The sequence below is a fragment of the Ursus maritimus genome, unplaced genomic scaffold (genome assembly GCF_017311325.1).
Source record: "Ursus maritimus isolate PB19 unplaced genomic scaffold, ASM1731132v1 scaffold_14, whole genome shotgun sequence".
NCBI lineage: Eukaryota > Metazoa > Chordata > Mammalia > Carnivora > Ursidae > Ursus > Ursus maritimus.
The window spans coordinates 34436478-34462222 of record NW_024423786.1 but is presented as its reverse complement, the minus strand read 5'-3'; the positions used below and the strand labels follow the sequence as shown (position 1 = coordinate 34462222).

The 25745-nt window shown below is 50.6% G+C and overlaps 1 protein-coding gene across 1 annotated transcript; it reads right to left on the bottom strand.

Moving 5' to 3' along the window:
* Nucleotides 1-3484: 3484 nt before the first annotated feature.
* On the bottom strand, nt 3485-24961 carry WNT5A (Wnt family member 5A). Its single transcript, XM_040628674.1, has 5 exons — nt 24291-24961; nt 18262-18395; nt 16801-17051; nt 12025-12317; nt 3485-8318 (listed from the first exon to the last, which is right to left on the bottom strand). The coding sequence occupies exons 1-5, from the start codon at nt 24294-24296 to the stop codon at nt 7860-7862; spliced, it is 1143 nt and encodes a 380-aa protein (XP_040484608.1). The 5' UTR covers nt 24297-24961; the 3' UTR covers nt 3485-7859.
* Nucleotides 24962-25745: the final 784 nt, after the last annotated feature.

The window sequence follows — 25745 nt, the reverse complement described above, 5'->3', positions numbered from 1 at the left end:
TTCTCAGGGGCCAGTGTCGTCTGGGGGTGGAATGGGAAGATGTGCAAGGGACCTTCCCAATCTGTGACCCTTCTGCCCAGGGACCCCCATTGTGTCCAAGGACTCGGGGACCGACCTGGGTCCTGACCGCAGGAGTGTGGCAGGTGGACTGAAGTACCAGGAGAAGCAGTATGCCGGGTAGAATGACTACCTGCTGTAATCAAACGCCAAGATGCCTGTCAGTTGATAGAAGTTTATAATTTAGTCACATAACGGTCTAAGGAGGGAGTTTCTGGTTAGCGCATGGCTTTCCTCTGTGGGCGGGGGGGGGGGGGGGGAGTGACCGAGGACCCAGGTTTCTTTCTTGCCCTGGCTTCATGAATGCCTAGCACGTCAGAGCCTGCTGCTCCCGACTGGTGGAAGGGAAAGCTACCACAGAGGACTCGGACTGGCTTCTCGAAAACTCCCTGCTCCAAAAGCCACAGACACCATATGTTCCATTGCTAGAAACTAGCCCTCTGGTCACACCTAGATGCAAGGGAACCTGGGAAATGCAGTTTTGGGGTAGACAGCCCTCTCTCAGGATCAATTCCACGTTGGTAAAGGAAGAGCATGAATTTGTGGTGGACAAATCCGCTCTTGGGTCAGACTTAAGTTCTTTAAACTTCCATTTCTTCATCTATAAAATGAAGGTAACAGCATTACCTCAGAAGATTCTTGAAAATCTTACTGAAATGAGTGAAAGATAAAACGCTGAGCAAGTACCAGGTACAGAATAAATGTTTGTCGAATACGACTTTCCTACCCCACCGTTTTTTAAACCATTAGAAATGAGATTTGTCCAAAGGTGATGGGCAAAGGACATCTGGACCCCCTCTTGGCTTCCTTCACCTCCTCTGCTTTTTACACCTTCCTCTCTCCCTTTCTACCCTTCTCTGTTCCCCTTCCTGTCTTCCTTTTCTGCACCTTTGTGGTCTTTCTGTGTCTCCAGACTCCCCTCTTCGCTTCCCTGAGCACATTCTTCCCCTCCTATGGACCCACGCTTCAAAGGAGACGAGCCGCCACTCGGGACCAGCCTCCACGGGTACGAGGAACAGACTCCAGCTCTCCAGACATGGCACGAGGTCGTGCCCCATCCCCTGGGCAGCCACGGACCCCAAGCCAGGCAGCTCTGGACTCCACAGCACCTGCCAGAGAGAGGGGCGCTCAGCCCCAGCGCTTCCCAGCTCACCACGGGGTAGGAACAGGTGCTAAATGGACAGAAGTCAAAACCTCCGACCAACTCCGAGTTAAGCAGCAGGGGTCTTTGGTGCTGTTCTTCTGTTTTAGCATAGCCAGGGAACATCGTACATCTCTCAGTGGGCAGTAAGCCGTCGTCTGTCATCTCCCAAGCTTGTTTGGTCGTGACACGCCTTCTGTTGAGCATCTCCTGGGTCTTTGAGTGATGGAAGGCTCTTTAGAAATTGCAGCTCGAGATCAAAAATCAAAGAACAGAACATACCTTTGTCAAGCTACTGGGGCAGGCTGGTTAGAACAATTTCACTGATAATTCATTGTCTTTGTTTTTGATACTAATCCCCCCCTCTTAAGTCGCTACTATTTTTGGGCTTTGGAGGTGGCCTTTGGCAGGTTATATCATGTAATTTCAGTATCCAACCTAATTGCTCGTATGCCCGTGTTTCAGTGGAGGACACGAAGATCAGAGATTCGAGAATGACGGTGGGGCTACAACCTAAGAATGGATGTGGTTTTCATTCTCTCGTAAAATAGTTATTGAGCTCCCGTGCTGCACCAGGCAGTTCTTTACACCAGAGACTAATCTTCTTTATTTCTTTGTTTAACCTCGTTGGCTGATTTATAAATCCAGATCTTTTCAGTTTAGCCCAGTGGGTTTCAACGAGGGTGATAGAGCCGCCCCCGTCCCAGGGAGCATCGACAATGTCTGGAGACACGGTTGGTTGTTAGTGCTGGGTAGGTGCGATCGGCATCTCGTGGAGAGAGGCCTTGGGATGCCACTAATCACGCTACGATGCATAAGAAAGTCAGTCCCTCACAGCCAAGAATGGCTGGCCCCCCATGTCCACCATGGTAAGGTTGAGAGACTCTGATTTAGCAGAAAAACACCTTTAAAAACCATCACAAGTGCAAGAACCTACAGGGGTCAGTTAGGTGACATTAATGGCTGGCTCAAAGGGGCAGCGGCTGCTCGGCTCCAGCTAACTGTTGCTACAGAGAGCCGGTGATATCACGTATCCAGGTGGCCGGCTCTTCCCAGTTTTCAAGCCAGAAATCCAAATCTGATGTGCAAATACTCATCTTGTTGGCAACTCTTTTGAGCATTTTTTTAAAATGCTTTGCCAGTCACACAAAACACATCCAGAAACGTGGTGTAGACAGTGGGCCACAAGTGTGCCTTCCTAGCATCACGCTGGCCCGGTGGGACTGTGAAACAGAACTGGCTCACGTTTCTTGGGTTTAGTCTTCAGACTTACTCTATCCTTCCTAGCGAGCGTTTAGCGAGCACTTACTATGGACTAGAACCGTGCGCTAAGCACTGCAGACACATTAACTCATTTTATCTCCACAACAACTCTAAGGGGTGGGTATAGTACTGCCTCCCATTTTAAAGCCAAGGGTTCAGGGGCACAGAGAGGTTATGCAACTTCCCCAAGGTGACACAGCAAATGTTGGTACCAGGATTTGAATCCAAACAATCTATGTTCTTAACAGCTAAGCCGGGCTGCCCTATGAAGATGTTGCATCTCCATTTCCTCACAGGAAAACTTGCATGGGAATTTTCTAGCTCATTATTTAATTTAGGCAAGTGAATAGTCCCCCCCCCCTTGTACTTAGCCTGTATTCCTCAAGTACTCAGGACCTCAGTCCCCCCGCCTGAAGCTGTGGTTCTCAACTGGGGGTGATTTTGGTCCCTGGGGCACATTCTGCAATGTCTGGAGACATTTTTGGCTGTCACGAATTGGGGGGGGTACTGCTGGCATCTAGTGGTTAGAGGCCAGGGATGGAGCTAACCCTCCATCGCGCAGGAGAAGCTCCCACAATGAAAAATTAACCCAGCCCCAGATGCCAACAGTGCCGAGGTCTTAAACACCTGGCTCGAAACCATGCACTATGTGAAAAGCAACCAGCAGAGTATTTCAGATGTTTCAGTTTATTTCGAACATGATTTTCTCTCTCCCCTCAAATCTAGTCTTTCTTCTCTTGCCCTGGAATTTTGTCATAATCCCATGTCACCGTGCTCCATTCCGACACTGAGTAATAATCTCCCAACATGACCCTTATATGTTAGCAGCAGCAGAAAGAAAGAAAGAAAGATAAGCATCAGGCAAAACAAAAATGAGCCCGAAAACACAAAGTAAACCCTCAAAATGGGACCACAATATCACACACATGCATGAAACGTGAATTTCTTTCTCTGGACGCCCTAAGCCATCACCATGCTCGACGGCCACGGACACCATCTCAGCTAAACACACACGCGACTGCGCCAATTTCATAAAATGATTTTAATAGAAAAGTACAAGGTATGAACAAAAATAAATAATCTTTATCTCATTTCTAGCCCAGCAAATTGTACACTGCATATAAAACTGATCTAAGCGGCAATTTCCCTCGTTTCTTTTTTGCTTTTGAAATACTGAGACAGCATTTGAATGAAATCTAAAGTCAAATCGATACATTTTTTGCTTTAAAAAAAAATCATACCAACCCTTAATCATTCTATATCCATTTTTAAAAGTTGTCTAACAAGATGTTGTTTCACTAAAATAAAATACCATCCAATCATCAGCTTTAAGTTTAAAGTTTGTGCAAACAGGTAAAAGATGAATTCCCTAAGTTTTAATTCCCACATTGCCAAATGTTTCCTGTATTAAAAACTCATTTCATCGTCTTACTTTCAAAACACGGCCTCTGGTTCTCCCCATTGCATAGAGAGAGAGGAGACTAAAAAATACTTTTTTAAAAAAATAAATATTTTAAAAGTATACTTTACAGTGATAATGCAGTATCTTCGACCTATGCCTTGGTGCGTATTTGCATTACATATAGGCTTCAAGTTATAAGTACCTTTTCTATCTGTCTCTATATTATGCACCACTCAGTCTTTGGGGACTGTTTCTGCTAACGAGCTCTTGGAGTCATCCAGTACCAGTCTCTCATTTGGAGCCCTTATCCTGCTAGAACGTCATATTTGATAATCCCAGTGGACTGAATAACGTTTTGCAAAAACAAATTGAAAATTGGTATTGGCAAAACCGTAAGAGAAAAGGGTTTGGGGAGGCTACTAAACCAGTCTCCATAGCTCAGCAGCTCGAAGAACTGAACAGATAAACCCGACTAAAACTTAGAACAGTCTTCCTTTTCCTTGAGCCCATAATTACTATTTTGAACATGGCTCTGTTTGCTGCTGCCTATATATAAATTTTTTGTTAATTTTCCTGTATTGGGAAGATCTTGAATGCACTCCAGGATGAGAAGGGAAAATATGCTGACGCCCCTAAATGAAGTATATGTTTTTGCAATAAAGCACACTGGTCAATATACAACTGAGGAAAAACTGAAACAGATGTGAGTCCTAGAACCACAAGCGTTTGAATTCGCCCAGAAATGCTATTTTAAACACTCTATATGTTGGTCTACTGTTTTTTTGTGGAATAATGCATTCTTGGCATCCTTAAAAGGTTTCAATATGTTACAAGGTTATCCGGAAAGAAAAAAGCAAAGGGCTAATGTATCAATCTGGGCAGCACTGGCCAGATTTCGGTGTACATTTTCAGAAAGCACAAGAACTCCTATTAATTGCACTTAACACAACGAACCTTTAGTTTCCAATGAGTTTCATTCTCTGCAGACTGAGGCTTGCTTTTCATAGAACTGTTTTCAAAGGGGGCATAAAGACAATCTGTCCGTAGTAACTTCAAACAGAGAGGTGCAACAGACGCAGCGGTAAACACAAATATACTTTTGGACTAAAATACTGGTCATGGATAAAAGCATGTGCCTTTTCAGTTCTCCTCGGAGATGTTACAACAGCAACACGCTCTAAAACAATTAAGTTACATGCATAATGCTAAAAGAATGTGAGCAATCCTATAACCAGCTTTAAGCCATCTGCTTGATTTCTTTTTTTTTTTTTTTTTGAGGAACATATATAGGAAAGAGAATTCCCCTTTTGTTCTGTTACATATAGAAATCTTTTGAAGCTCCCAAAGCTTGGTTTTGGTAAAACTCTCTACTCTTCTATTATTCTGACATGTAGGCATTCTAAACTATCCCTCATGGTTTCTCAAAAAAAAAGCTTCCACATGAAATATCTGAAGGACAATTGAAACCACTTACCGATATACAAGCAACGTTTTATTTTATATTCTATCTTCCATTTGGCATAAGCCTTTCGATGTTTGTTTTTTAAACCAGTGAAATATACAAATCACGCAAGACAGAAATATGTACATTAAAAGTACAGAATAAAGGCCATAGAAGATATACATAATATCTGAATGACAAGTAGAATATCTTACATTAAATAGTTTCTTTTAAAAACTAGGATTGTTAAACTCAACTCTCTTCATAAACATGAATCACTAAAAAGGAACAAAATCTGGTTTAGCAAATAAAAAAATTACTTCATGGTTTTTGTATAATAAAAACCAAAAAAGTGACATTTTAAACTAATTAGTGCTTTTTAATTTCAAGATCTTCTGCTTGCAATTCACTGCAACTGAGGGGACGAGAATATCTTCGTGCAATAAATTAAAGAGCCACAGGTGGTGGAGGTGACTGTGAACGCCACTGAGCCTAGGAGGGTCGCGGGAGATGTGTATCTTTCCAAACTTTTCAAACAGCGCTTAAGTGTGAGATAAGAACACATTTGATGGCACTTTTAGGAAACAGGTGTTTCCTAAAAAAATTATTTTTTTCTTTTTTTAAAACTAGCTATGCATGTCATGAGCTCGATTTTCCTTACGGACTCAAACAGGTACAACCAGATCTAACAGGCACCGGTTTCCACTCTGCAAAATGAACCAAGGAAATGGAAACGTGGACAATGCTTCTGAGTTTTGAATCTCTCTTCGTTTCCACGTCTATGACAAACGAGTAATGCCCTTTCTGGAAAGTGTACAGAAATGGAGGTTGGAGAGAAGGGGGTGGCACAGGGACGAAAAGAGAAATCTTCAAACCAACGTGCATTAGCAGTAGGACCTTCCAGATTCCTCAGAAACAAGGCTGCTCTGTGATGCTCCAGGTGTGACCGATCGCATCAGGGCCGCAGCCCAAGCTCAACCTGGAAACCTCTTGGAAAAATCCCAATTGGATGGCCATGAAGGATAACGATGCTCTAATCCGAGAAATAACCCCAGAGTAAACTATAAGTCACTGGCTGCACTGAGATATAATTATATTTATATTTATATATAGATGTGTGTGTATATATATATATGTTATGTACAAAAGACTTTTGAGATATCAGGCACCATTAAACCATACCCCCCCCCCTTATAAATGCAACTGTTCGAGTACACTAGGAACAGTCTTAGGGTACACCGGCAGTATAATAGGAAAAGCTAGAGTGGATAGTCTACACACGGGATCACAAGAGTGAAATGCTGCAATGCGTCTGGGAACTCCAGTAGCCATGTAATGTCATTAAAACATATAAAACGACTGCTCCTCAAAATAAAAGTTCTAGGGGGAAAAAAAAAATCCCTAAGTAGCAAACTGTTTCCCAAGTGGAGCTTGTAATGTTTCATTTCCTGTCCCACAACCAAAGGGGACCCAGTGGAGCTGCCTTTGGGCCAGCATCACATCGCAGCAAGGCAAGGAGGAATCAGGACTCGGGGTCAAGAGGGAGGGCCGATTTCATGGTTTCCCCTTCGCACAGGGTCTCTGCTCTGGTGTAGTGCTGACCTGCACGAAGTTACCTTGTTGTTTGGGCTGAGGATCTGTGAACGGAATTCATTTATTATTTTCATCATTATCATTTATTAACCAAGCATCCCTAAGAAAATTACAGCATATTTTTCTTTTTATATTCAAGCCAACCTCCCCGCCTCTCTCCAAACAAAAAGGCTAGTACCCAGAATCGTTCGGAGATCCTTTTCCAATCTGATAACCTAATTCCTGTAACAGTGTCAAATCCGTATCTCGATACAGGCGTTTTTAAGGTTTTTAACTTCCGGGGCTTTCCTCCCTGTTCCCCAAGTTTCAGTAGCTACTAGTACAGGACCTTCTGCAAATTGAACGTTTGACAAAAATGAGACAAATGATAGATCTTTGAGGGATGTGAGATTCTCGCTGTTACGTTGTAAATTACCATTTTGAAAATGTTTCAGGCTGCCAGCCCCTAGGGAAGAGGGGGGGGGTCTCATTTTTGTTTGTTTCTCAAGACCTCTCCACTTTCCCCAGAGCATTTACTATTCATATTGGTCACAGAAGCTGAATCGTGCATAGAGTTGTACCACCCCCTTCCAGCTGGATGCTACCTGTCCTATATTCGACCCTATAGTTGAGAAAAAGAAAACATCTTTCCTTTCCCTAATAGATGTGCACACAACTAAGGGTACATGTAATCCCCCCTCATCCTATACCATCAAAAGAAGTCTTGTCTTACCTTTTCAAAGATGCACAAAATAAATATTTGTCTTGGTTCCTAACCCCCCCATTATTGCCAAATAATAATTATAATATTAATAATAAACCACAGAGTTCTTAGATGGGAACAGAAAAAAGAAAATGGTTCCGGTTGCAATGCTTGGGGGGGAATAAAACAATATTAAAGGAAAAACCAGAATCACTGTACTTTCTATAAATAAGTGGGTCCTGGGAGCGGGGCTGGGTGACGGGCGGGCGGCGGGCGCCCGCTATTTGCACACGAACTGGTCCACGATCTCCGTGCACTTCTTGCACTTGACGTAACAGCACCAGTGGAACTTGCAGTGGCAGCGTTCCGTCTGCACGGTCTTGAACTGGTCGTAGCCGCGGCCGCAGCACATGAGCTCGCAGCCGTCCATGCCCTCTGACGTCTTGTTGCACAGGCGGCCCTGCGTGCCCAGCGAGCCGGTGCTCTCGTTGCGCACGCAGTAGTCGGGGCTCGGGTCGATGTAGACCAGGTCCTGCGTGGTGGGCGAGTTGAAGCGGCTGTTGACCTGCACCAGCTTGCCCCGGCTGTTGAGCCGCATGGCCGCCGCGCTGTCGTACTTCTCCTTCAGCGCGTCGCCCACCTTGCGGAAGTCGGCCAGCTGCAGCCAGCACGTCTTGAGGCTACAGGAGCCCGACACCCCGTGGCACTTGCAGGCCACGTCGGCCAGGTTGTACACCGTCTGTGGGGAGACGGGACAGTCAGTGCACCCACCCGCAGGGGAGCCCGGAGCCCCGCGCCAGAGGGTAGGTTCCCAAAGCTCCCCTGTCCCTTCCCCGTGGAGCGGGGATCACTGGCTCCGCCAGGGCCCGGCCTAGGTCCTCCTCCTCCTGTGCTACCAGAAGGCTGGGGTGGCCTTCTTTAGAAGTCTACAAAATAAATAGGCTCTTAGCCCCTCAATAGTACACATCACTGTGAGCAACAACCAGCTTTTAAATGGGAACAGGAAAAGTTCACTCCAGTTGCTTCTTTTTTTTCCAGGAAAACGTTACAGCAACTAATACGTTGGGAATGCTCGTCCCAGAGATGATTCCAATTCCTCGCCTTCATCACCTGGATTAACCCCTCAGCCAGCCTATGACAGAAGTGCTAGTATTGTGCCCATTTCACAGACAGGAAAAGTGAGGCCCACAGAGTTGTTACCCAGCCACTGGAAGGCAGCGGTGCCAGGATTTGAACCCAGGCAGTTGGGATTCCAAGCTCATGCTCTGTGACTTGCCCATGGGCACCCAGCTGCTAAGTAGGAGGGTGGGAGGGGGGCCAGCCCAGGTGGGATCAGGGTTCAAATCTCAGTCACTGTTATTACTTCTGTGTGCCAGGCACTGCCATCGGAGCCTTTATACTATTTATCTCATTGAATCCTCCCAAATAACATTATAATGGATTGGATGATGGCACATGGCACAGACAGGTAAGTGGCCTGCAGAGGCCACAGAGCTAGAATGTGGAGAAACCAGGTCTGGATCTCAGGCATTCTCACTCCTGCTTCCTGCACAGTCCCTAACCACCCCCCCCCCACCCCGCACACTGCCTAAGCTAAGAGCACCCACACCAGACCTAGGTGGATGCGAGTTTTGTCCTAACTCTGCCCCTGAAATTAGGCAACTGGCTTCACCTCTCGGAGCCTCTTCATTCCACCGGGGAAGGGGAACTGTAATGGTACGAACCTCGCCATGCTGTTCTAAGGATGAAATTAGGGGATGCAAGGAAAGTGCTGGGCATACAGGATGCTATCAGTGAATCTGCTCTTTCTCCAGGGTGATGCGCCCCTGGCGTCTGGGTGCTGGTCCTGGGCTCTCACCCGGTCACCTTGGCCTCCCAATAGCAGTGTTCACTGGCCTGGCCTCACAGCACTGTGCCCAGCCGTCTGGGAGATGATGGCTGCCTGTCTAAAGTCCCCACTGCCCACAGCTCCTGTGCCAGTCACCCTCCAGAGTCCGAGTGGTGCTGGCAAGCTGCAGACGGCCTGTCAGGAACCTAGAGGTTGGACGGCTCCTTCCACCCAGAACAGTTCCCTTCGTCCTCTAAGGATTCATAAGGGGCTTTTTTAAAAAGGGGGGGTCAAAATGTACTCCTTTGGCATAAAGAGTTTCAGGCACTCAGCTAATGTGTGGAAGGGTTTTGCAAATGTATTTAACCTTTGCTCCCCTTTGAGGAAAATAAAAAGCGAATGCCCCGAGGCGATTCTAATAGGATTTCCTGGCACAGTGTCCAAATTTCCTCTTCCCTACCCCCACTGTCCTGGAGAAAAACTGTCTTCTATGTAACCTCATCTGTCAGGATCCAAGAGCAGCTCACTGCTCAAGTTTATAAAACCTACAAAAAGAAACTCACTCACTATTAACAATGTGGATGTTAAAATGACATTCTAGTAGCAAAGGTGCTTTTCCAATTCTCCAAAATCCCCTCTTCCCACTTGGAAATCCCTTTGACCTTCTCTCCTTAGTTGCTAAGCCCCTGATCATTTCTCTTCATGAGAGAAGTCAAAGAAATCCCCTCCATGGATGAAAGTACCAAATATGGATACAATGGGGCCCAGAAGAGTCAACCACATTTCTGTCCTGGAGTCACTTCTGGTCTGAGGCCCTGGGCACACTGTATGCTCAGAGTAATGGGGTGTGCCCCCTGTGAGGACAGGGGCAAGCTTTATGGGCTCCCACAGAGAGTGGGGCTAACGTGTCCATTATGTGGCCTTGGTCAGCTGCAGTGGGGAGAGACAGCAACGGGAGGCTTGAGAAAGGAGAGGCCACACTCCCTCCGGAGCAATAATGTGACCCCTCAGGGCACCACAGGCAAAAATCTGCCAAGTTTAGTCCTTCCCCAACACTTCCACATGCTTAACATCAATGTGAGAAGCTAGGTTAGCTGGAATTGTCTAGATAATCTTTGACTTCTCTATTCCCTACTTCATAACGTCTAACAATTAAGTTATGGTTTATCAAGCACTTACTACAGGCTGACAAAAACTCAGCCCTTGGACTGAACCACGTGAAACTCTTATTCTACTGGTCAGAGCTGGCCAAGCATTGGTAACTTCGTATGGAGCCACCTCCTATATGGTCCCAGTTAGTCCTCCCATAACCCCAAGTGATAGTTCATGCCACGGCCATCCAACAAGTGTGGAAATGTGGAAACTGAGGCTCATACACGGAAAGGACCAGAACTGGATCTTAACCTAGATTTCTTTCATTCCAAAACCAATCGCCCTTTTACCCCTGAGCTGTGACGCATGAGTTTAATAAAAACGTGCCTGGACTTGAATCTCAATCCATCAATTTTCCCCCATGGCCATGAAGTGGTTCTCTAGGGCCTCAGTTTCCCAAGCTTTAAAAATGAGGGTGTGTGGTTAGAGGGTTCTAAGGCTCCTCCCAGTCCTCTATATTTTACTCTGTGATTATCTTCCCTTTTCCTCACCCCAAAATACAGAAGAGTGAAAAATCTGACCAGAAAGTTCCTGGCACCTACCTTGGGTTCTGCGAAAAAAATAATGACCCTGGTTTTCAATGCTGCCAAAGTTAAGAAAAGTTTCACCCCTTCATTTTAAAGCAGCCATAAAGTGCCATGTGTTTAACCGCAGGAAAAAAAGGGTCTTTTTAACTATTGTGGAGAAGCTTCCCACCAGGGGAAGGAAAGAGTGGACCCAGAAGGCTGGTGAGGGCTTGCAAAGCTGGTCTCTCTGGGCACTTCTGAGTGGCTCTCTCTTCTATGCAGAGCCACCCTGGATTGGCCTGATGGGCAGACCCATAAAATTCCACACTCCTAAAAATGCTGTAGTTTTCCTAGAAAAGTTCTTAAAACAAAACAAAACCCTCAATCTGTCAGGCCTGCTATCTAATGTCATGAGGGGGGGCAAGGAGAAGGCAAGTGAGGGAAAAGCTAAGTCCTGGTAGCTGAGCTGAGGGCTTTCTCCACCGGGCACCTACCGGGATAAAGAACTCCCTCTCCCAAATTTAAGCCCAACCACAAACATGTTCCAGGGAGGAGGGCGAACTTGATTCACATTTTTATTTCTGAGCTGGGCTGGCCAATTGCACTGGGGACTAATTTAAAAAGCAGAGAAAGCTCTCTTCTCAGGCAACTGCAGGAGCACCTTTGCTGGAGGGGGCCAGGCAGGGCGGGATGATTCACCTCCAGGAGGCCTTTCTGGGGCGTGCAGAGGCCTAGGTGGAGGTGGGGCGGGAGGAAGGGAAGGAGACAGGGGAGCTGAGAGGCAGGGAAAGCGACCCGAGACACAGCCGGCGTCAGAAGGGGAGGAAGGGGCCGGGCGCCGAGAGCGACCGGGGTGCAGGTACACCTGGAGGGCGGCGCGGGGCGGCACCGAGGGCCGGGGACGCCGCCAGCCGCGCCTGGGGACCGGAGCGGGCCGGGGCAGGCGGGGCGGGACTCACCCTGCGGCCGGCCTCGTTGTTGTGCAAGTTCATGAGGATGCGCGCGCTCTCGTACGAGCCCTTGGCGTGGATGCGCTCCCGCTCGCGCGCGTCCACGAACTCCTTGGCGAAGCGGTAGCCGTAGTCGATGTTGTCCCCGCAGCCGCCCCACAGCCAGTCCCGCGGCAGGTCCTTGGGGCGCGCGGCGCGGCTGCAGCCGCAGGTGGACAGCTCGCCCTCGCGGCACGCGCGGCTCATGGCGTTCACCACCCCCGCGGCGCTCACCGCGTACGTGAAGGCCGTCTCGCGGCTGCCTGCGGGCGGGACGCGGGGGTCACCTCCGAGGGCCCCGGGAAACCCACCCGGCCACCCGGCCAGCGGCCCGGGCCCCCGGCGCGGAGGGGCCGGGGACGCCCCAGCCCGGACACAGCCGGGCCGGCCCCCAGCCCCAGGGGAGGCCGGAGAGCCGGCGCTCCAGGCGGCGGCAGCAAGTGCCAGGAGCAGCGGACCGCTGACGTCCCCGCTCCGACACTCGGGAGCCCAGAGCCGCGGGGGCAGCAGCGCCCGATTGCTCTTCCCTCCAGCCCCTGAAAATCCTGGAAACTTACTTCCCGAAACGCACACGAAAGGAGTCATGGAGGGAGAACAGAATGTGGGGAGTCTTCCTTACACTTATTTTAAGGTTTGGTGTCATTTTCATTTTGGGTTACCTCGGGCGGGAGCACAGAATTTGCTGGGCTTAGAGCCTCTGACAAGTCTTAGGCCCTGGCACCCAGAGGCCGCAGCAGCTCCACTCCTGGGGCCTGGCTCCCCCTGCTCCATCACCATGCAGCATGGGGCCTGTCTCAGGACAAGGCTCTTGACGTCCCCAGAGGACATTTCTAAACCTGTTCCTAGAGTATTATAAGGAAACTCGCCTCTTCTTAAATCCCAAGTTGACTGGCCTGGTACTTCTCATTCAGGAGGATGGAGGTCTACTTTTAAAACAGCCTGCTATCTCTTACCATATTTCTGCAACGCCCCACCGCCCCACAGCCTCAGAGTGTTGGAATAAGTAGCAAGAAGGAAGAAAGCACAATCTAAGGGGAAAAGAAAAGTCTTCCTCTTCCCAAAACCTGTGAAGACTACTTCCCTGTACAACACGGACAGAGGAGTCCCATTTGTCAGGAGGAAAATGGAGGCAATCATAGACTACCTCAACTCCCACTTGTACGTGGAGACGTTTCTACGTGTAACAAGAAGCCACTTGATACAAATGTAGTGGTACCAGAGAGAAGGGGTTAACACCCTGCCCACTGAAGCTGGGCAGAGGGGTGTAGTGGGAGGTGGGGGGACCCACTTTCTTCAACTATAAAATAAGGGTATTGAACTAGATGCCTGGGGGAAAAAAAGCCACTTTTGGCGCTGAAATCCCTGTACCAGAGTAAGTTTCTCCGACACTTAAATAGCTTGCTAACCATCTTTTTTTTCAGGGGGGGCGGTTAGGGGGGAGGTGGTACAGCAGAAGAACACCTGACAACAGGACTCAGCCCCAACTAGAAGGGTCAGTCTGAAGGGGATGGCTATGCCAATTCCAGGATTCAGCAGCTGCCCTTTCTGGGACTTGAGTTCTACTCTTCAATCTACAGACATTTGTGATTCCTTCTTCCAGGAATGGCAAAGGCTCCCAGTTACCACAGACCTTCCCTCCCACAATTTAAAAAATGAATAATTTGAGGAGTGTGCTGGTGGTTGGCAGGAGGATCTAGAAATTTCCTAAGGGGTGTTACATCTATCTAGCTCAAATGAGAGAGGCAGGGCCCATCAGGGAGCGGAGAGAAATGAGGTGAACAGATAGATTCTAGGGAGTTATCTGAGGATTAACACTGATAGTACAGAAAAAGTTGTGGCCCTGGATGGGAGACTTGTAGAATAAGGAGGTAGCTAGAGGAAGACGGATAAACAGTCCTGTGGAGATAGAAGAACATAAGGCACCGTCCTGTGAGTAGACAGTGCATAAAAGGGCTTTTATACAAAACACAATAATGCCGTTTTTTTCCAGGGGTCTACCTTGAGCGTTTCCGTTTTTTGTTTTTTTTTTTTTTTTTTTTCCCTGGAACCCAAACCTGGTAGAAATCTTAACGCTCATTGGTCACTGCAGGGAAAAACGTCCGTTTGAAAAGTGCTCTTTGGCTAATAGCCTGTGGACACAGCCATCCCGGATGGAACACTGCTGGTTCGGGTAGGTTTCCCTCCACTGCGAAATCTACATCTCTTCAGACCCTCACACCCCTTAAAAATGGAGCCTTTCTTATATGTCTTTTCACAGTGTGGAGACAAAGAAGAGACGGAGACAAAAGCTGGAGGAAAGGATAGCGTGATGAAAAATGAGAAAGTTTCCAAATTGAAGAGTGGGCCCTTCACTGGCCAATTGTGCACAGTGCCTCCCAGGCAACTGGCACCCTAGAAAAATGAGTCAAAGAGGGATGGAAATGGCAGCCTGAGTTTCTCAGACACTGGCCCCATCACAGGGTCAGATTCTCACGGACACGAATTGCTCCCCATATCCCTGGTTGTACTAAGTGCTCTGGAGTGAGTGCACACGCGTGCGTGCATACACACACACACACACACACACACACACACAGACACACAGACACCTCTTGCAACATCAAAGGTGTCTTAAATTTTCCCTTAGCTCCTTCTCTTCAAACAGACTCATAAATAGAAAAGTGAAAGCCAAGTAAATTTCCCACTGTTGGGGTTGGGTCCATGTTCCCCTTCTACAAAAGTCTATTCTGGTTTTCCTTCTCTCCATCTCTTTTTTTAAGTAAACAGAAGAGAAGGCCCCAGCAGTGTTCCTCGGAAAGCCCAGCAGCAGCTTCCTGCTATAAGACCCCAGAAACCTGGGGGACTTTGGGCAAAGGAGGATGGGGTGTGCTCTCAGATGCCCAGGACATCAGCTAACTTGATGGCAGTATCTAGCAGGGTGCCCTGGGAGGCTGCCAGGAGGTCTAATCCCACCCACTTGCCACCAACCCAGATGGGAGTACCACACAGCTGAGGACCAGACAGTGTATTTGCAAGGGACAATTAACCATAAGCCTTTGTACCAAAGGTTCTGCTTGTTCCCTGAGGAAGCAGACTCTTTGAATCTTGGACCACATTTTAAATAAATCTCCAGCAGAACTCAAATCCACTTAGCAAATGATAGCTTATTCTGAACATTTTGGCCCAACACAGGCTACATAGGAAGACGAGAAGAGGATCTTAAATCAAAGCCCTGTTCCAGTGACGACACAGAAAAACCATTCCAATTGCTGTTTTGCTTCCTGGTTACCATCAAAAATGTATGGCTTTTGCAAATTCATATACATGTGAAAAACTGCTCCCAGCCTTTGAGAGGAAGGCAGTTTAGGGGGGACTATAGAAGGCAAAGGTGAGAAAGGAAAGCTGACAACTTACCATTCTGACACAGCTAAAAAAAAAACAGGTTTTGAGCTTACTCACAATATCACCACGCAGAAGGGAATCTGCACCACGCCAGTTAACTTAGACGGGGCAGTCCATGTTCAGGGCAAGGGAACACATGTCCTGTGTGCCTGCCGCTTAGCTCCTAGATTCAGACCCCAGTATAGACATTAGCACATTTTAATCATTAACGGGAAGGACAAAGCCCTATGAAACTGCAGGCGGGGGCTGCAGACCCTTTTGCCATTCAATTAGAGGAATGGCTTCCAGTCCCGTATTATTTTAGTATATGAAGTCCCTTGGCTCAAACATCCACTGACAACTCTTTTTTGTTCTCAATGAATGCACTTTTCAGGGTTTTTAAAAAAGCATTTTATCCGTCCGTGACGGATATTAGGCCAACTTTTTTATCTTCAGTCAGTCTAAACAGTTAATTGCTTTGATAAATGGCTTCTTATTTTAGGAATCACCGCGGTCATATTAATTATAAGGGCTTGTTTGCATAATACTAAATGGACCTAAAATATTCACACTAGAAAACACACATGGGATCACATCTGTCGGATAGTATCCTATGCTATTAAACCAAACCAGAGGCAAACTGAGTTTCCAAATTCTTTGCCTTTAGCCCCATTTTTATGCCACCTCCTCCCTGCGTGGAATACCAAGTTCAATGATATGTTTAACATAAAGAATCTGTGAGCCATACATTTAGGACTTTTTCTAAGTTTCTAGGTTGGGATCTGAAGCATGTGCTTTTATATCAACTGCCAAAATCGCAACGTAAATTGGATCACTTCTAATTAAAATTCTTTCTGGGACTAAAAATAAAGCTTTTAACATATATATCTCTATAGCCTCAGGAAATATCTATATTAAGAAAATTAAAACCTTATTCACTTCCAACATAGCCAGCATTTGAAAGAGGACAGTATTTAGTGTGATGCGTGGGCCATTTGAATTGTGGCTTAAGAGACTTCTAACCGTTAAGAGTTTCAAAGTTTAAAAGGATCTAAATGACTCATCTTTCCTCACCTCCTTTCGAGAGACCAAAATAAGCGTTCTGCTTCTCTTCCAAACACAAGGCTTTTTAGAAAAAATTCAGTGTTCCGAAAAACGAAGGTGTCTCTGATGCGTCCCTTGTGATTTGGCTAAAGGAGGCCCCAAACTTATTATCATCAAGGAGTGGGAACAGGAATTGAGGCCAGTAGCAGCAGTGAGGCAAATTCCCCCTGCCCTCATCCTGCTGGGAGATTCCCTCCTTAGCAAGCCCCTAAGTGCACACGGAAGCCCTTGTGCGGGAGAAGGCTTGGTCTGTATTTAAACGTCTGTGGCGCAGTGTCCTACCTATCTGCATGACCCTGCCGAAAACGGAGGTGTTATCCACGGTGCTGCAGTTCCACCGCCGGTGCCGGAACTGGTACTGGCACTCTTTGATGCCCGTCTTCGCGCCTTCTCCAATGTACTGCATGTGGTCTTGGTACAAGTGGCACAGTTTCTTCTGTCCTTGAGAAAGTCCTGCCAGCTGGCTGCAGAGAGGCTGTGCTCCTATGATATATACTTCTGACATCTGAACAGGGTTATTCATACCTAGCGACCTAGAAAGGGGGGGAGATGTGCATTCAAGATTTACGTGAACTCTCGAGGTAGGCCCCCTGAACGCTTGTCAGCAAGACAGAGTTCGCAGCACACAGATGCTTTTTCTCTCCTGCTTGTCCTCATGACAAAGTAGGAGAAGGGCTTCATAAAACTTCTCTGTTTAAACTGCGCTCAGAAAACGAAGTATTGTATGGTCCCCACCCCACCATCTGGCTCCTCAGTTAGGTTTACACTCCCTTCCTTGCCCCCGTTGCCACCTACCTGAACCCATATTTCCTAAATGCACTCAGAAAAGGGGGGGAGATGGCGGCTTTGGGGACGGGCCTCTGACATTAGAGAAAGTGTGACTCACTTTGCCCCACAAATTGGACAGATCTGCCTTGAGAACACACGAATGCTGCAAGGAGACACAATTAGACGTGGGGAGGAGGAGAGAGCAGCTCCTTCTGACTGATGCAAGAACTGGGACAGGAGTATAGAGACTGAAGAAAATTCACCATGTTCTGGACATTTTAAAAGGGCTCCTTATGTGATTGTGAAAGACCCAAGACAGGGTATCCAGTGAAGACAAGTCATATTTGACAGCCAGAAAAAATGCTGCTCATTTACAGGGAAAAAATATCCAGAACGCCGTCAAAAATAATCCTCTGGATATACTGCAGTCTATCTACAAGGGCCCTAACCAGAGAGAAACGCTCATTTAGGGACGTTTGGCTACTTCATGTTCACCTCCAATTTCAAGCCCCAATACTTCCCCACTTGCAGTGTAGCTGTCTTCCTAGAACACTCTGCCTACCTCAGACCCTGAAGGTTAATAACCTCAAGTGACAGAAAATAAAAGCTGGAACTCACTTTTACTACCTAGAGGTGGCAAAATTTTATCGATAGACTTACAATTATTAGAGAAGTGGATTTTGGTCCCCTTCTATTACATGATGTACTATAAGCAGACATCTGCACAAGGGCCTCATAGAAAAAGGTGTAGATTTATAGGGTCCCATTCCCTAAGGAGCCAAAGATTAAGCCTGACGATATTAACAAGTCGAAAGAAAATTCTGATTTCCAGATAAATAAACAAAATATATTATGCACGTGTCTATCAGATAAAGGCACTCAAACTCACGATTCAGCTTTAAATAGTGCAGCATCGTACCCATGAATCTTTTTAAAAAAATAAAATAAAACAACATGTACTTAGAAGGAACTTACCACCAAGAATTGGCTTCTATTACAACCTGGGCGAAGGAGAAAAATATGGCCAAAGCCATTAGGAAGAACTTGGAAGACATTGCACTTCCAGCCGTCCCCAAAGCAACTCCTGGGCTTAATATTCCAATCGACTTCTGGAGAGGGAAGAAAGAAGCAGATGTTTATTGCCTCTCAGATAATTTTCAAGCATACAAGTTTAAACAACGGAAGCATCCGGGGTCTCTTAAGTTTACTGTTGATTGACTGCGCTTCTCCTCCGTGAGTTTTTTGATGGCAAGATATAGGCAGTTTCTTTTTCCAAATTAATCCTCCCACGCAACCTCACCAGGAAATCTGATTTCGCTGGGATCCTGCGCGCGGGGCACGCCAGCGATTACAAACATGTCTCAATGCTGTTGAGTCAAAGCCCCGGTGCCAAGCGCTGCCTGCTGCCTCTTTGCTGCTTGTTCGCTTCCCGCACCCCCTCGCTCCCCTCTAGTCCGCGCTGTGCTGGGTCCCTCCTCGGGGATTCACTCGGGAACCCGCAGCCACCCTCGTCCGCTCCCCGACCTGGGCCGAGCAACAAGTGGAGCCGGACTTAATTCCATGGGCGAGAGGAGCGCGAAGGCAAGTGGAGCACGCCGCCGGCGGCTGCGGAGGAGGCGGGGTGGCCGGCGCGGGGGTGGGGGTGGGGGCAGGACGCGGGAGGGAAGGGCAGGGGGTGGGGGGCGAGGCCCCGGGGAGCGGCGTGCGCGAGAGTGCCCAGCTGGGAAATGCAGCTCGGAATTAACAGTGTATGTTTCCTAATCAGTTTACAGGCCGCTTTGGGGGAAGCCACTTCCAGAGGGGGAAGGGCAGCCTGGGTTTCCTTAGGACACTGTTCAACCAGATTGGAGTGGGAAGGAGATGGGGGGCACCGGGGATAACGGGGAGAGAGATCTGTTCTCTCAACGAAGGAAACCGGAAAACAGTGCCCCCTCCCCTGCCTGCGGCCTCCTCCTGCAACTCAGTGTACCCCAGAGAAGGGATAGCACCCCTGAGGAGAGAAGGGGGTCCGGGTCCCGCTGTCCTGGGAGAGGATCCCTTCCCTGCCCTCCCACCAATTCTGAGTTTTCATTTCACTCTCCCTCCCGCCCCCGTTCTGTCCCCACTCCTGACAGCTGCCACGGAGAAAAAGGAAAGGAAACCAAGGGGGACTCCAGTTTCCTTTGGTCTCGGTCTGGGGTTGTCGGCCACTTCGCCATCGCGGCACTGTGAGCCTGGCCTTAGAACACCTCCACCCCACCCTCCAGCCCAATTCAGACTCGGTTCGGTAAGTCCCGAACGGTGAGGGTGCAGAGCGAGGCCACAGCCGGTGAGAGTGAGCCCTCGGCGGCGCCAGAGACGCGCTGGCTCCCGCGCCACGGCTGAGCCCCTGGATTCAAGGGCGCAGAGGGCCCGGCCGCGAAGTTTCCCGTCGTGAAGAATTTCGGGGACAGGGGGCGGCCTTGAAAGCTTTCGCGGCCGTTCCTCCCCACTGGTGACTTCTCCACCTGTAGGCGGCGGGGCGCGAGGCAGTGGCCCGTGCGGGTGGGAGGAACGGGTTTCCAAAATCCCCTTTTACGTTTCTGATAAGCGTAACCCGGCTGCGCTGCACCACCCTCAGCCCCCGAGGGAGCCCCTTCCTCGGGAAAGGAAAGGTGAGCCTCCTCCAGGAGGCCGAAGGACCTGGAACGTGAGCCGTCAAAGGGACAGAGGGGACCTAAGCAGCCCGGGAAAAGCGAGGGGGCACAAGAGCGTGCCACGGCTTTACTGTGCCAGCCGTCCTTTTGACCAGGACAGCTCCGGGCTTCTCCAAGAGGAAATGCTTATGTGGTCCCCCGTGCCCGCTAACCAGGGCTCTGAGCCCTTGGCCCACTCGTTCTCCAAACGCCGCAAAGCTAGGGGCGCATCCCGGAGAATAGAAACCTGGGGTTTCCCCAGCCTAGGAGAGAGAAGGCTCGGTCTCCCTCCCCACCCCCGCCCGAAGTGTCAAGTTTCCTCCAGGGGAGGGGGTGGGCTGCGAGATCTGCCTTCGCGCGCGGCCCAGGCTGCAAAATCGACTCTCCCCCTCCGCGGCCAAGGCCGCGCGCGCACACACACTCACAACACACCCATGCACATTCACACACTCAAACGCGTTCATAGACACACACGCACCGACGTGCTTCCGAGACGCGGGCGGAGATGGCTGCTGGCCGCGCGCACTTTCCGAGCTTCCCGACGGGCGGGGCGCGCGGGGCGGGGCGCGGGCAGCAGAGAAATTGATAACAGATTCGGCGGATTACAGCGGATCTCTTTGTTATAGGCGAAGCCACACAAACCGAACCGACTTTGGGCCCGATGACCCCGGGGAGAGTCCGCCCGTTCCTAACTGGGAGTGGGTCATTGGGTCTCCAAGACTCGGGTCACCCCAGCTCTAGACTGGGGGCAGGCCAGAAGTGTCCCAAAGGGGATCCGGCAGGAGAGCCCTGCGAGTCGCGTCTCCACTTAACCCCGCGTGCTTGCCCGGAAACACCTTGGCCCTCTTCCCGCTCCAATCCCCGTGCAACCAAAAAAAAGGCCCCACAAGTTTGAAGGGCTGAAAGAACCCACAGCGAACTCACTAATAAATACATCGACTCTGTAGGGTAAACACCCCTGCCTGTTTACCAAGAGATCTGATCCAAATAGTACGAAATGAGACCTCTCCGGAGACGGTTATACCAGGGATAAAACAAAAGTTCTGCGCAGAGGCTGAGTTTACTAAAGAACGGGCTAAATGTTTTCGAACACTTTCAGGGCCACGAGAAGCCCACTTATGTAAAGATCCTCAGAGTCTGTTCCTAGCTTGCGATGGGGTGGTGGATTGCGGGCCCTTGAAAGGTTCTAGCGCAGGGGAGGGGTGAGGGGGTAGAGCATTCGTGCGCCCCAGTTTCTAAAGCCAGAGCAGCCCAACGCAGTGACGCTTATTCTGTCTCTCCTCCAAAACCTCCGCATTGGATTGAAGGTGTTCCTAAGCCTTCTTTATCCACTGGGGTGCAGGCTGGGGGTGATGAGGTGTGGGAGGGAGGAAACCATCCCTCTGGTTAGAGGAGGTTCCCAGGCCACAGAAAGCGTCCAAACGGGCGCCCAGCACCCAAGTCCTCAGCCCCGCGGCACCTAAGGAGAACTTCCGCAAAGGCAGAAAGAAGATTCTCGGGCGCTACTTCATTCGGTCTGCGCATCTCCTTCCACTAGGTTTTCTTGCGTCCAGGGTCCCCCAAGTCTGGGAGAATGGAAACGAAGAGGGAAACCAGCTAGGAGTCAGAAATGAGTTTGACCTGGTCTCGCGGTGGCTAAAAGGAGAGGAAACTCCAAGAATCCCTGCTCTTAGTAGGAAATAAACTTGTTTCCCCACTGTGATCTCTCCCTACAGGAGAGAAACAGAAAATTGAGGGAGATAAAAAGGCTGCAACCACAAAGTTGGGACGCCCTGCCCCAGGAAGTGCCGAAAGAGAAGCGGGATCGGATAGGGATGAGCCTGGCGAGACCGACAGGAGGTCCGCTTTGGGGGAGCAGACAAGGACATAGGGCTTCCCTAAGCCTCATGGTGTGTGTGTGTGTGTGTGTGTGTGTGTGTGTGTGTGTGTGTGTGTGTTGGGGGGGGTGTAGGGAAGCCCGAGAGAGGAGGTGTAGGAGGCTCCTTTCGCCCAAATCAGTACAAGGATCGCCCGGCTCAGGCCTGAACAGCAGGTCCGAGAACAAGGCGTCTCCAAACGAAGAGCAGAGGCCAAGCCCAGTTCTGTACCCTGACTCCCCACTTCCATCCCAGGACAAGTCTCTTCTGACTTCAAGACTTTCTCTCTCTCCTCTCTCACATCACTTACACCTTCTCGCACAGGTTAACCTCCAAGCACAGGCTCTCAACTTTATCCAGAGGAAAAGCAGAGTGAAGGAGAAATAAAATTAAGGATCAGTTCAACCCTCACCCTTCAGAGGCAGTTTCAACTTCACTTTGTAATAGACGAAGAAAGGGAGGCCGAGAAAGAGAAATCAACACTTGTCGTCTTTCACAGCACTGGTGGGAGCGCCAAGGCCGTACCCTAGGCCTCCTAGGGTTACGCTCCTGTTCCTAAGCCCTGGGGAGGAGTTAAACCCTTCCTCCCTTCGCCGAAGCCCCGTTTGCTGGATCGGACCCCTGGCCCCTTCCGTGCTGCGGCGGCCACGCAGAGCAGCTTGTCTTCTGGGGGCCTCCAAGGGGCACTCGCGAAAGAGGAGGACCTGGTGGTCGGGAAGGACAAGCGCAGCCAGAGGTGGGAGGGAGAGGCAAGCAGCTGACTGCCCACCCCAAGGAACAGACTCCCAGGCGTCCTACCTCAAGGCAGCCAACAGGGGGCAGCCGGCACCGCACTGCGAGAATGAAAAGGCAACGGGAAGAGCTGAGCTCGGTGCGCAAGGCGCTAACCCCTTGTGCACCGGGGCGCTACGGTGAGGAAAGGAAAAAACCAGGGACTCTCCGGCCAGTCCTCCTGGGGAGGGTCCTCCTTTGTTGGGCCCGGTGGGACTAAGGCTAGCTAATAAGCCCAAGACTTGAGAATTGACCCTTTACTCCCCTCGCCCCCCACACGCTGGGCACAGGTCTACACACTCGAACACAATTTCCACGGCGTCTCCACAGCTTGCGCGCTCTCAGCATCTCCCCCTCGAAGCTCCCCTGGCAGAGGCTGTCTAGAAACGAAATCTCCATATCAGGCTGGAGCAGCAGTGAATCTTGGCGGGAGGGCAGGGGCTGAAGAGGTGCGATCCCACCCCTGGCTCCAAGTGCCTTCCAAACAGCGGGCTGTCCATTTAAAAAACGGGAGAGGAGAAGGGGCCCCGATGCCAAACTGGAATTGGAGAGTAAAACAAGGCCCCTGGGGTCTCCGGATTGGGGGTTCTTTTTAAAAGTTTTCTGGGAGGGCGAGCGGGAATTTGTTTGCTCTAGGAAACATCTTAATTCTAATTCCGACCTTATTTTCTAGAAAAGTAAAATGGGAGAGGTTCAAAAAAAGTGGAAATAAGGATCGAAGCTTGGAGGACACACAGAGGAGAAGTTGTTTGGAAAATAACAAGTTATATTGCAGGAAGAAATGTTAACTTTTCGCAAAAGTGAACTCCCGGTGACCCTCGGAGTGTGTGACTCGGCTTTAACATACAACTGACAATTAAAACAAACAAGAGTTCACAAACTGCCCCCCGCCCGCTCTCCCAAAGCGGAGGCCCAAATGTTTCCAAAGGACAAGGCAGATTCCGCGCAGGGGGCCGGGGCGCGCTCTCGCAGCGGACGGGATTAAAGCCACCACTGCCAACACTCCCCGCCCCCATCGCCGCGGCAAAGTGCCGAAGCTCACCCAGTGGCGGCTAATAATGCTAATAATGCGACCAAGCTCCCGCGCCGGGGTGCGCGCTGGCCCCCCACAAGGCACTCTTAAAGGCACACGGGCCTGCAGCGCTGGGATTCCCTGACTGGGACGAGCCTGCAACCTGGCCTCCTGCAGCAGAGGACAAGGGAAGAGGAGGCGGTGCACTGCTCTAGGGTGTCGGCTCCTAGTCCTGCTGCCCGGTCTCCCAACCAAGGAGTCCTCCTCCCCTTTCCGAGCCCCGGCCACACACCCTCTTGGTACCCGCGCAGTGGGCACTTCGTAAATATTTGTTGAATTGAATCATTATCCTGGTACTGAAATATACATAGTAAATTACACTGGTGTTTCTCGGGGCAAAAAGAAAGTCTCAGTTCTTCTGCCCTGGCTCAGCCTCACTTTTTCTCCAAAGTCTAAAAGGTTTGCAGAACTTTTGGTGGGACGAGAAGTCTCCCGGGAGACAGAGGCAGTGCGCGGGGGGGAGGGGGCGGTGGGCGAAAGGGTAAGGGTCCCTGCCAGCTACACAGGAGTTCCATCTTCTGGAGGCAGTAGAAGAAACGGAGGGATAGGAAGAGGTGTGTGTGTGGTGGTGGGGGGGGTCAGTTAACTTCCAAAAGCAAAAAAGTAAAGGGGAAAAAAGTGGCGAGCGTCCGCAGCGCACAGAACACCTACCTTCATGGCGAGGGGGAGGGGACGCGGCCGCGGGGAGGAAGTCGCCACCAGAGCTAGGGCAGCCGAGGAATCCGAGCGGAGCGGCCGGGTTAAGCCTGGGGGGACGATCCGGCGCAGAGCTTCGGGCTCCTCCTGGGCGCGTCCGGCAGGCTCAGGAAATCGGTGGCGAAGCGGTCACTGGCGCCCGAGTCCGAGGGCCCGAGCCGGAGCAGCGCCGGGATGCGCCCGGAACCGAAGGGGCGCCGAAGCCTGCGGGCCGGCAGCAGGAGCAAAGCCGGGCGGGCGCGCAACAAGGGAGCCGCGGGTCCGGCGAGGGCGTGCAGGCGACTGTTCCGCGGCGAGGCGCTCCCTCTCCAACGTCCATCAGCGACGGCGGTAATTAGGGCTTTCCAACCCCAAATGTGGGCGTGATTGTGCAAAAGACTTTACAACAAATAATAAAAAAAAAAAATTCTTCACAAGAGGGTGAAAAAAATGCCCCACTACTCAACTCTGGCCCGGGGCGGGGGCGGGGGCGATCCGCGCGCCCAGGTGCCCCCAGTTCATTCACACCACGGATTCTGCAAACTCCCAGCGGCTCACGCCTCCTGATCTCCAGCTCCTCCTCTCCAAGTCTGTGGCCGAAACGTCTGCTTCCAGGCGCTGATCCTGCGGCCGCGAGTGTGTGGACGTCTGTGTACACACACAGACACACACCCACCCCCCACCCCCACCCCCACACACTGAAGCTTTGGGGCCACAGAACAATCAGGCGCGCCTGGCTTTTTCTCCGGGAGATGCCGCTGAAAATGCACAAGTCGCCATCCGGACTACAAGAGTCAGCGCCAACTTTTGTCCTTTCATTTTAGGGTTTGGCAAAAAGGGGGCGCAAATTGGGTAAAAGTCGTCCCTCGAACGCGCCGCGCAGTGGTTTCGGGGGCGATGGGCGATTGCCCTAGGGGAGACACTGGCTCCCCCCTCCCCACTCCCTTCTTTCTCTCTTCGGGTTAATCCCCGTCTTTTCCCCGCCTTCCCTAGGCGAAGGGCGAAGAGGGGCGAGGGCACCGCGGGCGTGGGGCTGGGGAGGGGCGAGGGCCAGGGGCTCCGCGGCGGCTGTTCAGCTCTGGCGGTCCATGGCCGGCGGGGCTGCCCACCTCCTCGTTTGGCGCCGGGACCCGAGGGGCGGGCGAGCGAGCAGGCGGGCGGCGGGCGGTTGGGGGCACGGCGCGGCGGCGGCGGAGGCGGCGGGAGGAGCTCGCTCGGCGGCGGCCGCACCGAACCGGACTCTGGGCGGCGGAGGCGGCGCCTTGGAGCTTGCGGCAGCCTTCCACGCGATCCTGTGCCCCGCAGACAGACTGACCCACCGCAGGGACCGCGACCCCCCCACCCACCCCCTGGCCCTCCTAGCCAACTGCCTCACTCTCTCTCCCTCTCTCCGGACTCCTCTTTCCCCTGCTGTTCTCAGAGGGGGAAAAA